The 13,120-nt window shown below is 40.3% G+C and overlaps 1 protein-coding gene and 1 long non-coding RNA gene across 9 annotated transcripts in view; one reads left to right on the forward strand and one right to left on the reverse strand.

Annotated features, from left to right (window-relative positions):
- ARHGAP18 (Rho GTPase activating protein 18) overlaps positions 1-13,120 on the reverse strand; it is a 188,806-nt gene that overhangs the window by 126,661 nt on the left and 49,025 nt on the right. For 2 of the 7 annotated variants that reach the window (XR_010836038.1, XM_059083784.2), the window contains exon 1: positions 926-1,116. The exons of 2 other annotated variants lie outside the window; for them this stretch is intronic. Coding sequence is in view for 4 of the 5 variants with exons in the window: in XM_059083784.2 (XP_058939767.1) it covers positions 926-1,038 (113 nt within the window). In the remaining variant the exon portion in view is untranslated. Of the gene's footprint in view, positions 1-925; positions 1,119-13,120 lie in introns of those variants that run through there. 3 more of the 7 variants (XM_067010737.1, XM_067010736.1, XM_059083783.2) reach the window with 2 other exon arrangements.
- LOC136792367 (uncharacterized) lies at positions 601-4,432 on the forward strand. Of its 2 annotated transcripts, XR_010836040.1 has the most exons (3): positions 601-803; positions 3,134-3,243; positions 3,858-4,432. It is a non-coding gene; the product is annotated as an uncharacterized lncRNA (long non-coding RNA). The 2 variants fall into 2 exon arrangements; XR_010836039.1 differs by lacking the exon at positions 3,134-3,243.

A 13,120-nucleotide genomic window follows, 5' to 3' on the forward strand; every position in this document is an offset into this window, starting at 1 on the left:
ATAAGCATTAAGTCACAAAAGAACAAAGAAAGTTTTATTATCACATTAAACATCAAGGAGGAAACGTGCTTACTGATAACTAATTTAGTATCCTACCCTATTAGGTTAGCATTTGCTGTTTGCAAGCTTCTAGGCCAATATTTACAATTTATATCTAAGACAGGAGGTAAAAATGTTCAACTAGTGAGAAGGTCATTAAGGAAAGGAAGGAGGGGGGAGGCTTGGAAAAACAGAACAAAGTACACAGATAGACGGTACTCTTTGAGCCTCAGTGGTCTATAGAACATTCACCCTGTCTGCCTATAAAGTGATTTAACATTAACCACAGGTCACTCTAGCAGCAGAGTACTACTTCCTGACAAAACCTTTTTGAAAGCTCCCCCACCAACAAAACAATCTACATACGCCAAAGAATGTGAAACCTACTGCCCCAGGCCAGTGTCTTGGGCTTTCTGCCTAAGAAGTTTGCTTTCAGCCAGAAGGGGGAAAAGAATCACACTGTAACAGCAGCAGATTGTAGAATACAGCGAACAGCCCTCCTGCTTGTTGGCGCTGTTCCCAAGCAGCAGTTCCAGTGGCTGGGCCTTGAGCCCATTCAAGAATTCCATCTCACAGGAAGTGTTTCAAATATAGTTATTTGATCTTTCAGCATTTGCAAATGCACCTGCTGAGCAAGAAGCCTGACAGCCATCGCCCCAGTTCCTTCCTATCCGTCTTCACCAGTCATCTTAGAGGCGGTTTCAGGATTAGGTGAGGTGCAAAGTACAGAAAAGCCCAGCCAAAGATTTCTGCTGCTGCACGAGGTGAGGCGCGACCTGTGACTTTTGGTTCCTTTCTCCCCACACTAACTTCCCTGTCACTTTTTTCCCCGGAGCAGGTAAGAGGGCTTTGTTTTGTTCTCTAGCTTTCGGGTGCCCGGGCTTACCTCGTGGTGGCTTCCTCCCCTCCCTTGCCATGGTTCCCCCCCAGGGCCTGGTCCTTGCCGCTGGGGTGGTAAGCAGTGAGCACAACTCCCTGGGAACTGGAGAGCCAGCTCATGGTGAGAGAAGGGGCATAATTTCTGCGATCCTGACACAGAGGAGGGGAAAGAAGTTCCTGGCTCTCCCGGCAACTCGGCTCATTAGCATCGGCCGGCTCCTCCCACCAAGGCCAGCGATTCACATGGGAGGGGCGGGGCCTCTCCGGCGCTGGGCCGCCGACTCTCCAAGGGGGAGACTGGTGACTCAGAGCGTGGCCGCAGCCCGGGGACAACCCCAGTCCGAGAGGCTGCAGTTAAGGGGTGGGGGGTGGCGGGGGTACTAGTTGCTCCCACCCCCGAGTTATTCTGATCTGATTAAACGGCTGATTAAACGTTGTAGCCGCCTCTCAACGTTGTAAGCACAAGCCGTCCTGGTTAGGAAACAATGAATTACTGCAGAGCCTTTTTTTCCCTTCTTAGTTCCTGTTTCCATCTGGTAATTTCTGCTACTTCATGTAACGGGAGTAAGGGCTCTTCTTAGCCCCTTCAAGGTCAGCGTTAAAATTAACCATAGCAAAACCCAATCAACCTGTCCAGAAAAACTGTGCCATACAGGTGACAAGAAAGGCTTCCTGGGGACTTCCCTGGTGGTCCAGTGGTTAGGACTCTGAGCTCCCAAGGCCAGGGGCCCAGGTTCAATCTGGGCAGGGAACTAAGATCCCACATACCACAACTAAGCCCGCGCTCCGCAAGGAAGACCCGGCACAGCCTAAATAATATTTTTTTTTAAAAAAGAGAGAGAGAGAGAGAAAGGCTACCTGTTGTGTCGAGTTTAAAATGTCTTCATAAAAAAAAGATGTGTACCTAGAATACCATCTTCTTTCACACAGCCAATGCCAAGTTTACCTTTTGTTTTAACAAAATGCCCTTCAGTACCAAAAAGAGACCCATCTACCAAAACTGTTAAATGGCACTGCCGAGAATTTTTTTTAAAAAGTACTTACTATTATTTGTTGAGCAGTTACTATATGCCAGGCTCTCTCTGTGACAGGTGTTTTATGTGTATTATCTCATTCAATTCAGTTCAATTCTCTCTCTCTCTTCCTCCCTTCCCTCTTCCTCCTTCCTCTCCCCCTCCCCCCTCCATCTGTTTCTCTCACACACAAACACACCTTATAACACGGGTATCATTCTCATCTGCAGGCAAGTGAGGCCGAGGGGCAGCTTGTCTAAGATAACACAATTGTTCTGTGCCAGAAGCTAGATTTGCCCAGAATTCTAGGCTAAATTCCATTCTTTTTAACCACCATCCTGTTCTTTGTCCTGCAGATAAGGAAACAAGAGCAAAAGTTATGAAAAATATAAGAGATGTTTCTGTCCTTCCTCCTCTAAAAAATTCTACACTCCTCTATCTAGTAGCCTGAATGGAAGTGGTTTTTGTTGGTGGTTTTTACGGTCTATCAGTATTTGTATCTAAACTTCCCCGTAAATAAGTTTTCAACGTCATGATTCCACAAACATACTGTTTGCACTATTTTTATTATTTAAAATGATCATGAGAAATAAATACCTTATTCATATTTACACACTCTTAAAGTAACAAAAAATTATTATTTTTAAATCATCTGGTACCTGCTGTGAACTCCCATTTACAAGTCTTCCTAAAAAAGAGTTTATTACAGTTTCCTCCCTCCCCACTCCACAGTTAGCTGGTCAACCTTTGCATATCAACTAATACCTCCACTGGGCTCTACCCATTGTCTCCTTTCTGTCCCCACGACCTAAGTCCTCTCTGTACCCTGTAATTAGATCTTAACTCCAATCTTACAACAACCCTTTAACTCATTTTCTTGCTTCCTCCTCTAAATTAGATGGCACATTATTAGCACACCCAAGCACAGCCCTACTGATGTCTCCCCTTAAAACTTCCACTGGTTCCCCGTTGCTAACAGAACCAGTTCCAAACCTTTGTGTACAGTACTGAACATTCTTGCTCCCTTACCCACACAAGTCTCTCCATCTCTTCTGCCAGACACCATTCTCTCTGGTCCCCGTCATTCCTTTCTAGGCCTTCCACATCTAACTTACCTTCCACGAAGTGGGTGTTCAGCGAATGCTGATTGGTAAAGAACTGAATGAATTTAATGTGTCCTTAGAAAGTAATTTTTTTTTTAGTTAAATTGGTAATATTAGACAAGTGATCCCCACGGATATACCAGTATGATCCTATGATGGGATGTTTACCAGTTCAGGCAAGATGAAAAGCACAGGAAGAGAGGCAAAAGGTAAGTTGACTGGAGTGTATGATTTCTTTTTAATGTCTTTATGTGGAAAAATGATTAACGTTCCACATTCACCCTTCTTTTTTATGTAGCTGCTCTGAGATTTAAAAAAACAAAACAAAACCAAGAATTGCTACCTTCTACAATTATTGGTAGGCCATACACTCTAGCTTTTACAAACTCTTTACTTCTCTGTTTTTCTCTCCATCCCATACCATCCTTTCCCTTACTTCCCTGGACTTCCTTTTTATCTTCTTTATTTTTCTATTTTTCCTTCTTCCTTTGCTGTATCCTCAGTCAGTGTCACACATGCCCATTGACAGCCATGAGCGCTGCCTGCTCTCATGAGACAATTTATGATACAGGGAGCTTTTGTCCAGTCTTAACCAAAATGATGATTAAGTTATCTTTGCCTGACTATAGTCTCTCCATTTGTTTAATAACAAATAAATCACAATGTGTAAATCAAAACAAAACTATTTTACTAGCTCAAAGTAATATTTGGGTTCACAGTAGCCAAGCTTTTTAATTTTTGTGAGGCATAAAATAAAATGTGGCACAAATTGATTTACATAGCTTGGTACATAAAATTTGAATCCTGCTAATTTAACTTTCAGGTACATGGAAATCCTCTGGACTCCTCCTCCTTTCCTCCTAATAAGCCCAGTTGTTACTGGTCTGAGAATGTTGCCTGTCACAGGGAGACAGCTGGCAGGCTTGTACCCTGCTGTACTTAGCTTCAAATATAGGCTCAAGTATTCAATAGTTGAAAAACCACTTTCAGAATTTTCTTATGACCATCACGGATGCAAACCTTACTACCAAAATGCTTTCTTGAGGGGCTTCCCTGGTGGTGCAGTGGTTAAGAGTCCGCCTGCCAATGCAGGGGACACGGGTTTGAGCCCTGGTCCGGAAGGATCCCACATGCCGCGGTGCAACTAAGTCCGTGCGCCACAACTACTGAGCCTGCACTCTAGAGCCCACGAGCCACAACTGCTGAGCCTTCAAGCCACAACTACTGAAGCCCGCGCCCCTAGAGCCCGAGCTCCACAACAAGAGAAGCCACTGCAATGAGAAGCCTGTGCACCGCAAAGAAGAGCAGCTCCTGCTCGCTGCAACTAGAGAAAGCCCCACGCGCAGTGACGAAAACCCAATGCAGCCAAAAATAAATTAAATAAAATATATAAATTAATTTTTTTAATGCTTTCTTGAAAGGCTACTCCTGTTTCAGACCTAAAACCCTACCAGGAATTTGCTAGTCTGTCCCTCATACCCTTCCTCATAGAGATACATTTTATGAAAAAAACCAAAAAATATTTATAATTTTATCCTCTTCTGCAACCACTTTAAACAAACGCTGGGAACCTAATGTCCTTGAAGATGTTAATATTCCAAGCTACTCACTGCATGCCAAAGACTTTCCTGTTATGAAACATCTCACAAAGTAATTAACAACATCAAGACAGTTTAAACATTCATTTCATTCATTCCCTTCAAATGGGACTAATGCATGACCTAGGGAGGAAAAAGGAAGCTGTAATTTACATACCCAAATCCGTTGTTAAAAATAGGGTGGAGATAGCACTGCAGCCTCAGATAATTTGACAGCCATGTTCAAAAAGAGTGGAAAAAAAAAAATTCTTAGCCTCAGAGCTAGTAGTATCAAAGAATGTATTAACTAGTTTTCATATTTTGACTTAGGAACCTAGTTAGTAGTATGGAATTATATTTGCAGGGTACCAAAACTGCAACAGATGAATGTATTTATCTAATATTTTCTTAATTGGTTTCTGTCACTTTAAATGGAATTAACTAAGGAGAATGTTTATACTCAAACACTATAAGATCATTGGAAGCCTGTATAGGGACACAGTGCAATGTGAAAACTGACCTTTCAATCGGCAAAGCTAAACTCCACTTACAATAATATAACAAGAACTTGGATAACTTAATCATCAACTGTGAAGTTAAAGTTTTACATAGGTGATAAAACCTAGATTCATACAGCAGCATTAACTAATGAAGAGGGAGTGTTCTAATACCTCCTACCTGATGTTATATCAAGCTTTTGTAGGAATAATTCCGTGAGCTTTCAAGTAAGCCAATTCTGTACTAAGAAGCTGTGACGGAGAATTATTCTGTACACAGAATGTAAACTTACTCCCTTGGAAATTGCCTTCATTGTTACTAATTCTGTCTCTAGAGCAACAAGGAAAAAGCCTTTTCCCTCTCTCTGGACAGCTCTAAAAATTTCTGCGTTATTCTCAAAGTTATTTTCTTAACTATTCCTCCAGGGAGAAAATACTAGCCATGCCTGGAATGATTTCTAACTGCTATTGCCAGAGGCTAATTTAGGCTTCTTGGCAAACATCTGGAAAAGATCCTCCACTTACGAGTTTACTACCAATAAATAATACTACCTAACGTTCTTATGCTTGCTCTTTGCTAGACGTGGTACACACAGTCTCTCATTTAATTGTCACAACAAGCCTGAGAGATAGGTATTAGAATTCTGCCCACGTTAGAGATGAGAAACGTGAGGTCACCCCACTAGTAGGTGGCAGAACTAGGACGCGTAAACCTGAGTTTATATGACCATTGAGCCTGAGGGCTTAAACACTGTAAAGGTCACAGGTGTCCTGGAAGGGACTCTATTTTGTTTATGAAAAAGTCCACATGGGTAATTAAGCAGGTAAAATCATCTACAGCACATGTGAAGTGTTTAACCAAATGGAATACTGATGTAACTGCAATGCTGCGGAGATGAACATTCAGGCAGACTCAAACATATTAGTTTTTTCCTGGTACTTTGAAACTTCTTTTTTATGTCAAATTACTAGAGGACTTTGACACAGTACACATCCTACTGTACAAGGTCATCACCATTATGCTATCATATCTAAAACTGTTTCCACTGACAGAAATGAAAGTCCTCTGGACGTTATGATTATAAATATCCTTTATCTTTTAATTAAATAAATTTTTTAAGGCGAAGACAGATCTAGGTTTATAGGCCCTAAAGTTATAGAATTTCTTAGACACGGGGCTTTGGAAGGGTGTTTGCAAGAGCAAGACTGGAGGTTTAACTTCATTTAGCTCCATGGTAAATCCACCTCACGTCAAAACTAGCCTCAATTGGAAATGAGCCACGATAAGTAAAAGCAATAACCCTAAACTTTCCTTTGGTTTTCTCTTCATTGCTGAATACAATGGGACCCGTGTTGCAAACACTTGCATTTAGGAGCACCGAGTCAAGAAGAGTGAAGTGTATTCTGGAGGTAGGTACATCCTGGAAAGGTAGTATTTTGCTTATTAACAAGACTCAATTTGAAATATCTAGAAGTATAGCAGTACTTAGACTTGCCCCAGTACAAAAGCCTTGTCCTGAAGTAGATTACAAAGAATGTTTATCTCCTTGTCAAGTAAAAGAAGTCATAATGACTGGGGAAGACTTAAGGAAGCTGAATATCTAAGGAAAGCACTATAGTTCTATTGAAGTTTTAGTTTTTATTTTAACTAAAACTACTGTCTTAATTTTATTTTTTAAAGTTTTAGAGTAGGTCCTGGAGTATTATATTCTCTTTATTGACCAAAATACTTGCTAAAACTGCACAGACAGATGCTATCAAAGAAGAATTTTCTATTTTGTAAGCCCTGTGGGAAATTTCTAAGGTTAGAAATATCTCCAAAAATGGTAAAGCATAATTTTACTGGGAAAAAAAAAGTCCTATTGATCAGTTTACAGAAGGAGCACATGGAATGTTGGGCAACACCCCTGGTTTTGCTTTCTGGGGTGAAGAAATTAGATTCATATGTCAATATGGATGAGTGATCTCTACATGTGCACGCAATGGTGGCAAAAACTATTCTAGAACCATGTAAAATGTCCACATCACCAGAGCGTGGACATTGCCCACTAACTTTTCAAAAGGGGGTGTCAAGAAATAATAGAGAAATATTACCATCCTTTTGATTACACAGGGTTTCACTAGTTTTCCAAACAATGTCTAGGTATGTTTGACTGTATTTCATGGGGAAGTTTTTCTTTGTTTTGTTTTGTTTTAAGAGAAAAGGAAAACCCTCAAGATAATCTCATAGAGGAATTTAATCACGGAGTTTGGCTCATTTAAAAGTAATTACCTCTGGTCAGTTGAATGAGCAAATATTTTCATTTTTAAAGCTGTAGAACAAGCAGAGCTGTTTTGGACAAGTAGCCACCATGTCCACAGAGTCGGAAATTGAAATACTAGACAAATTTTTGAATGCCATAATTGAATGCTGATACAGAGAAGGACAACAACGTCTCAATTTCTCAACAAGCAAAAAATCTCAGGAGAACTCTTTTTCAAGTTACTTCTACTCAGATGAATCAGAGAGTTAACAATTCTTGACTTCCTAACACGACTTCAACTCAGGGTCTCAGAGGATTCTCGATAGGCCTATCTTGACACAGGCCTGTGTCCAGCAAAGCAAGTTATATGAATTCTAATTTTCTATGCTGCTACCACATGCCTTTGAGAACCAGAGTTTTCGGGAATTGTTATCAAAATAAAATCAAAGGAATTATATATAAAAGAAATTATGTGCATTACTTTGTAGAAAAGCAGCCTTTTTATTAAAATTTATTTTGGGAAGAATTTGCTTTGTTTCTTCTTTGACCAGTTGCAATTTTGTTTTTGCTTTTTGGAAATAACCATTAATTTTTTTTCAAATAAGTGAGTCATAGTTCCTGGTTAAAAAAAGTTGAGACCATATTCCCTCAATTTTAAGAAACAGATTTTAACATTTTAAAACGAGTATTACCTTGAAATCAGACTTTTTATATGGTGACAAGACATTTCCAAAAAAAGAAAAAACTATTAACTTGATTTGTTTTACACTTAATGCAATCTAGAATCATTGAAATAAAGCATTCTGTCTCTGCAAAATTATGGTATAATATACTGACTTCATTGGGTTTAATGAATTTGCTTTGTTGGTTATAATTTGCTTATTTCATTGGAAATTTATTTCGCTGTGAAAGAATAAATTTCCAATGAAATAAGTAAATTATTTAAAACAACTGTAGTATAATTGTGTATACTGATTTTTTTTGGGGGGGGGAACCAGAGTCCATATACCTCCAGAATTCTCAATATGCCTCCAGAAAAGATGAAGAACCATTGCTCTACACATTACTATAAATGATTTTCATCCAAATGCTAATTGAGAAAGCGCTACTCACATAATATCCTAGACCCAAATTGTTTGTGCTCCTGAAATATGATCTGAAAATATCTAAGAGAGTTATTTGCCTTCATTCTATTTGCTCCTGAAATATGATCTGAAAATATCTAAGAGAGTTATTTGCCTTCATTCTATTTAATAGTTTGGCTAGCTGACTTGTTACAAAGGCTCAAAGAACATAGCTATAATCATGCGGATTTGGGCTTTCTGAAATTTTAAAACAGACTCAAAATTACAGTGTTGAGGCTGTCCAGAGGTTATCTATAGCTACTACAAACTACATCTGTTATAAAAGCAGCTGCTATGGAACAAAAGGTTAGGCAAAAGCTGTCAGGCAGATGGTTACAGACTCAGGACTCTTAACAGTCGAGGAAAACTCCATATCCTGCCACCAGAGTATGTATTTCTTACAGTATAAACTGCTCAAGTTCAGACACTGCCTCAACACAGAGTTCCTGGCTCAATCAAAATGTCAATTATAGGGCTTCCCTGGTGGCACAGTGGTTGAGAGTCCGCCTGCCGATGCAGGGGACACGGGTTCGTGCCCTGGTCCGGGAAGATCCCACATGCCGCGGAGCAACTGGGCCTGTGAGCCATGGCTGCTGGGCCTGCGCATCCAGAGCCTGTGCTCCGCAACGGGAGAGGCCACAACAGTGAGAGGCCTGCGTAATGCAAAAAAAAAAAAAAAAAAAGTCCATTATAAGAACTGACATCTGTTCTTGTGAATTACTCCTAAATAATGTCTTTAAAATTTCTATCCCACCTGCCCACCCCCCAAAATCCAAAAGGTTCTCTACAATTCAAAGAGTGAAAAAATGTGAATTCTACTACATAAAGTAGAAAATACAGGGGCTTCCCTGGTGGCGCAGTGGTTGAGAATCCGCCTGCCGATGCAGGGGACACGGGTCCGTGCCCCGGTCCGGGAAGATCCCACATGCCGCAGAGCGGCTGGGCCCGTGATCCATGGCCGCTGAGCCTGTGCGTCCGGAGCCTGCGCTCCGCAATGGGAGAGGCCACAACAGTGAGAGGCCCGCATACCACAAAAAAAAAAAAAAAAAAAAAAAAAAAAAAAAAGAAAATACATTATTTTCCATCATCAACCTGTCTTCCTGCTAACTATATTTCATTTTTGTATTTTTCTTTAAAAGTATGTAAGATACATATTCTTTCTTTCCCGTAGTGAAATCAGATGTTTAATATTAGATATGTCACATTCCTGCAGGTAAGGATTAATAAGTAACAATAAATATAATAAAGTTCCCTCCAGTCATCATCCTTCCAAGTATGTCACAATACATTTTACATATACATCAAATGCCCACAAACACTGTAGACTGCCTATATTCGTGAAGAACAGCTTTTATTACAAACTGGCATGCCAGAAGACAAGCAGGAAGAGAGTGTGGCAAAGGTAGGTTATTCTTTCTAACACACCCTATATCACACTACCTTTTCCTCTTAAACAGAAGTAATGTTTTTTTATTTTTCCAGAAGCTGAATATAACCTTCCAAGACTTGAGTTTAAATCACACTCTGTGATGCTCTTGAAATTTCTACCACTGTAAGTTATCAAGCATTCAAGTCGAGGCAACAGAGTCACATTTGGGTAACAAAAATGAGACATGTATCAGAATTCTCCTTACTGCCAGTCTGTCCCTCTCAAAAGTAATACTTGCAAAGATCATCAAAATAAAGCTGTGGTGAACAAGTAAACACTTAGAGAAAACAAAGCGAAATGGTTAGAGCCTTCTAGGATTTGTCTTCTTTCAAGAGAGACTGTCATGCAGTCTGTTATAAGCATTCATATATTAGAGGATAATAAAAAGAAACTTGATAGGGGTACCATCAAACACTTAAAAAGACTTTTTCAAAGGTTTTAGTCCAGAGCAGACATTCTACCACCTCCATGTGAACTAGAGGCAGAAAATGAGCCCAACAGAGACTCCTCAAATGTCCCAAGAGCAGGTACTAGACACCAGCAATGGCCTGCTGGGGTACTTTGAAGAAGACTAGCAGGCCTGCCTCTAAAAGAAATATAATTCTCCAACAGCCCATGGTTTCACCACTAAAGTCACATGCGGGGTTATATTGCATGGACACTGGCTGCCTTCAAATAGATAAACTAAGAGAGGTATAAATGAGTCAGACACAACCCAGCCCCCAGGAGTTCATTTTTAGCTAGGATGGACAAATGTGTACTCTATAGTAAATGCAAAAATAAAGCATACCCAAATGCTAAGGGAACAACTCATAGGAGGTAAATAATTACAAGCTCTATTAAGGTTTCAAAGAAGAGGGCACAATTAATGTGCACATGTAATTTTCCCCCAAGCTTTCTGTATTAAACATTGATTATTTTACAATCAAAGAAAATAGTATTAAACACACATCAAGTAATAACAACCCATTAGGTCCTGAATTAGGGTGGATTGAAACATGGCTTTTTACAAGGAGATAGAACAAAAGAGGCGAAGGCACAGGTCCTGGATGACTGCTTGTACAAAGTCAAGGTGTGTTCATAGCCCAAGTGCTGTGAAGAATGCAAATGGGAAAAGGGAGACAGGATAGGAAGATTAAACACAAAAATATATAAATTCCCACCAGATGTTTAGGGACTTCCAGTGCCTTGCAACTAGTTAGTCTATATCCCATAGGCAGTGGGGATTAATCAAAGGTTACTGAGAGAGTTTCGAAATCACCTATACTAGAAGGAAGAACATTGTGGTAGCTGTAAATAGCAGGGATGGGAGGGAAAAGATGGAGAGAGAGATCCACGAGGTCATTATAGTAGAGCTTATCAGTTAGGAGGGTGCTGTAGTATTACAGCAGTGACAGACCTATCTGTTCTTCATGTTCTCTCTTAACCCGTGTCACCTATAACAGTGGCAATGCACAGACACTGCAGCAGTAGAATTAGGAACCGGTGGATACGTGGAAGTGGGAATGATAGAGGAAGGGGTCCCAAATTACCCTATGGGTTCTAATCTAGATGAATGGAGACTAGATATTAGATACAAATGGTTAAAAACAAAGTTGTTTAGAGGACAGCTCTGACAGGTCCCCACAGCAGGACGGCCTCAGGCAACATGCGATTATGAAGTAACTGGTGGCAGCTGGGAGGTGAGGGAAAGTGAGAGGCCCGCGTACTGAAAAAAAAAAAAAAAAAAAAAAAAGAGTGAGGGATTAAAAAGGAAGAAGAAAGATGGGAAAGGTGAATTTTCTGAGCAACTATCAAGTTTCAGGTACTTGTTAGGCCCTTTCAAATACTTTCTCTCTTAATCTGCCAACTTATACACAGGGGTACTAAAGGTTTAAGATGCATCAGAGCTGTGTCCCAAGTCACAGAGCTAGCCCTTGGTAGAGTCTGGAAGCAGGCTAGGCTCACTCAGAAACCTGACTGCAATTTCAAACAAAAGGCACTCACAACATTCTTTTCATTTAGGTTTGATAACATTTTATTACCGAACTAAGTCAATTTCCTTGTTATTTGATCCATTTGCAATGTAAATAAAAATATTTTTCAGACCAAACTGAGAAAATATAAAAGCAATTTCCACAGCTCCTACCAGTGATTCCACCTTTTTTTTTTTTTTTTTTTTTTTTTGCGGTACGCGGGCCTCTCAGCGCTGTGGCCTCTCCTGTTGTGGAGCACAGGCTCCGGACGCACAGGCTCAGCGGCCATGGCTCACGGGACCAGCCGCTCCGCGGTATGTGGGATCTTCCCGGACCGGGGCACGAACCCGCATCCACTGCATCGGCAAGCAGACTCTCAACCACTGCGCCACCAGGGAAGCCCTCCAGCCTGGATCATTTAAGGCCTGAAGGTCTAATATCCATTGGCTATTAGTCTATTGGTCTATCATAGTACAGTCCTGATAACTTGCTTTGTGTTTTGCACCAAGCCCTGAGGTTCTGGTACTGATCTTTAATTTCAATCTATCCTCATAGGTTTGCTCGATCCAAACAAAAGAATAGTATGAATTGATTTATGAATCACAGAATTTTTGCATATGTAGTTTATACCATCTTGAACCAATTTTCTGTGAACAATGAGATGAGGAAAACATCTGACTCAAAAATTGCTAGGCCAGGTGATATAATATCCTTTTCCCTCTTCCTTTTCCTCTTCTTTAAATAGAGGCCTACCCTTGTTTACAGGATGAGGGCAAGAGGTAAAATCCCTTCCAAAAAGGAAGTAGTGTGTGATATTGTTATTAAGGTATTGTGTAAAACTGTTACACAGGCTGTCTAAGGAAATTTATCAAAAAAGTAGCTAAGCTCTCACCTATGTGGATAGTCACCTGTGAGAAGTCTGATGGAGCACTGAGAGATAGTGGGAAATCAAAGGCTCCAGGGAGGTCTTTCTTTTAACTCACTCATGCTGCTAAGCCTGTGTCTCTGAACCAGTTTAATGGAAGTTACATGTTCCTACCTGACAGGGATGTTCTAAAGCACAAATAAGCTGGTGGAGGAGGTTGAGAGAAAAAAGGAAGAATTTGCTGAATTTGTTCATTGAATATATATTTAGCACAGAACCCTAATATGAATGCATTATTCCCATCGCACAGATGAGAACACTGCAACTCAAAGATTAAGTCAGGGAAAACTCTTTGCTCAGATTTTTTAAAAAGGCAAATCCAGGATTCACAATAAA

Source organism: Kogia breviceps, chromosome 13 (assembly GCF_026419965.1).
Source record: "Kogia breviceps isolate mKogBre1 chromosome 13, mKogBre1 haplotype 1, whole genome shotgun sequence".
In the NCBI taxonomy this organism is placed as follows: Eukaryota; Metazoa; Chordata; class Mammalia; order Artiodactyla; family Physeteridae; genus Kogia; species Kogia breviceps.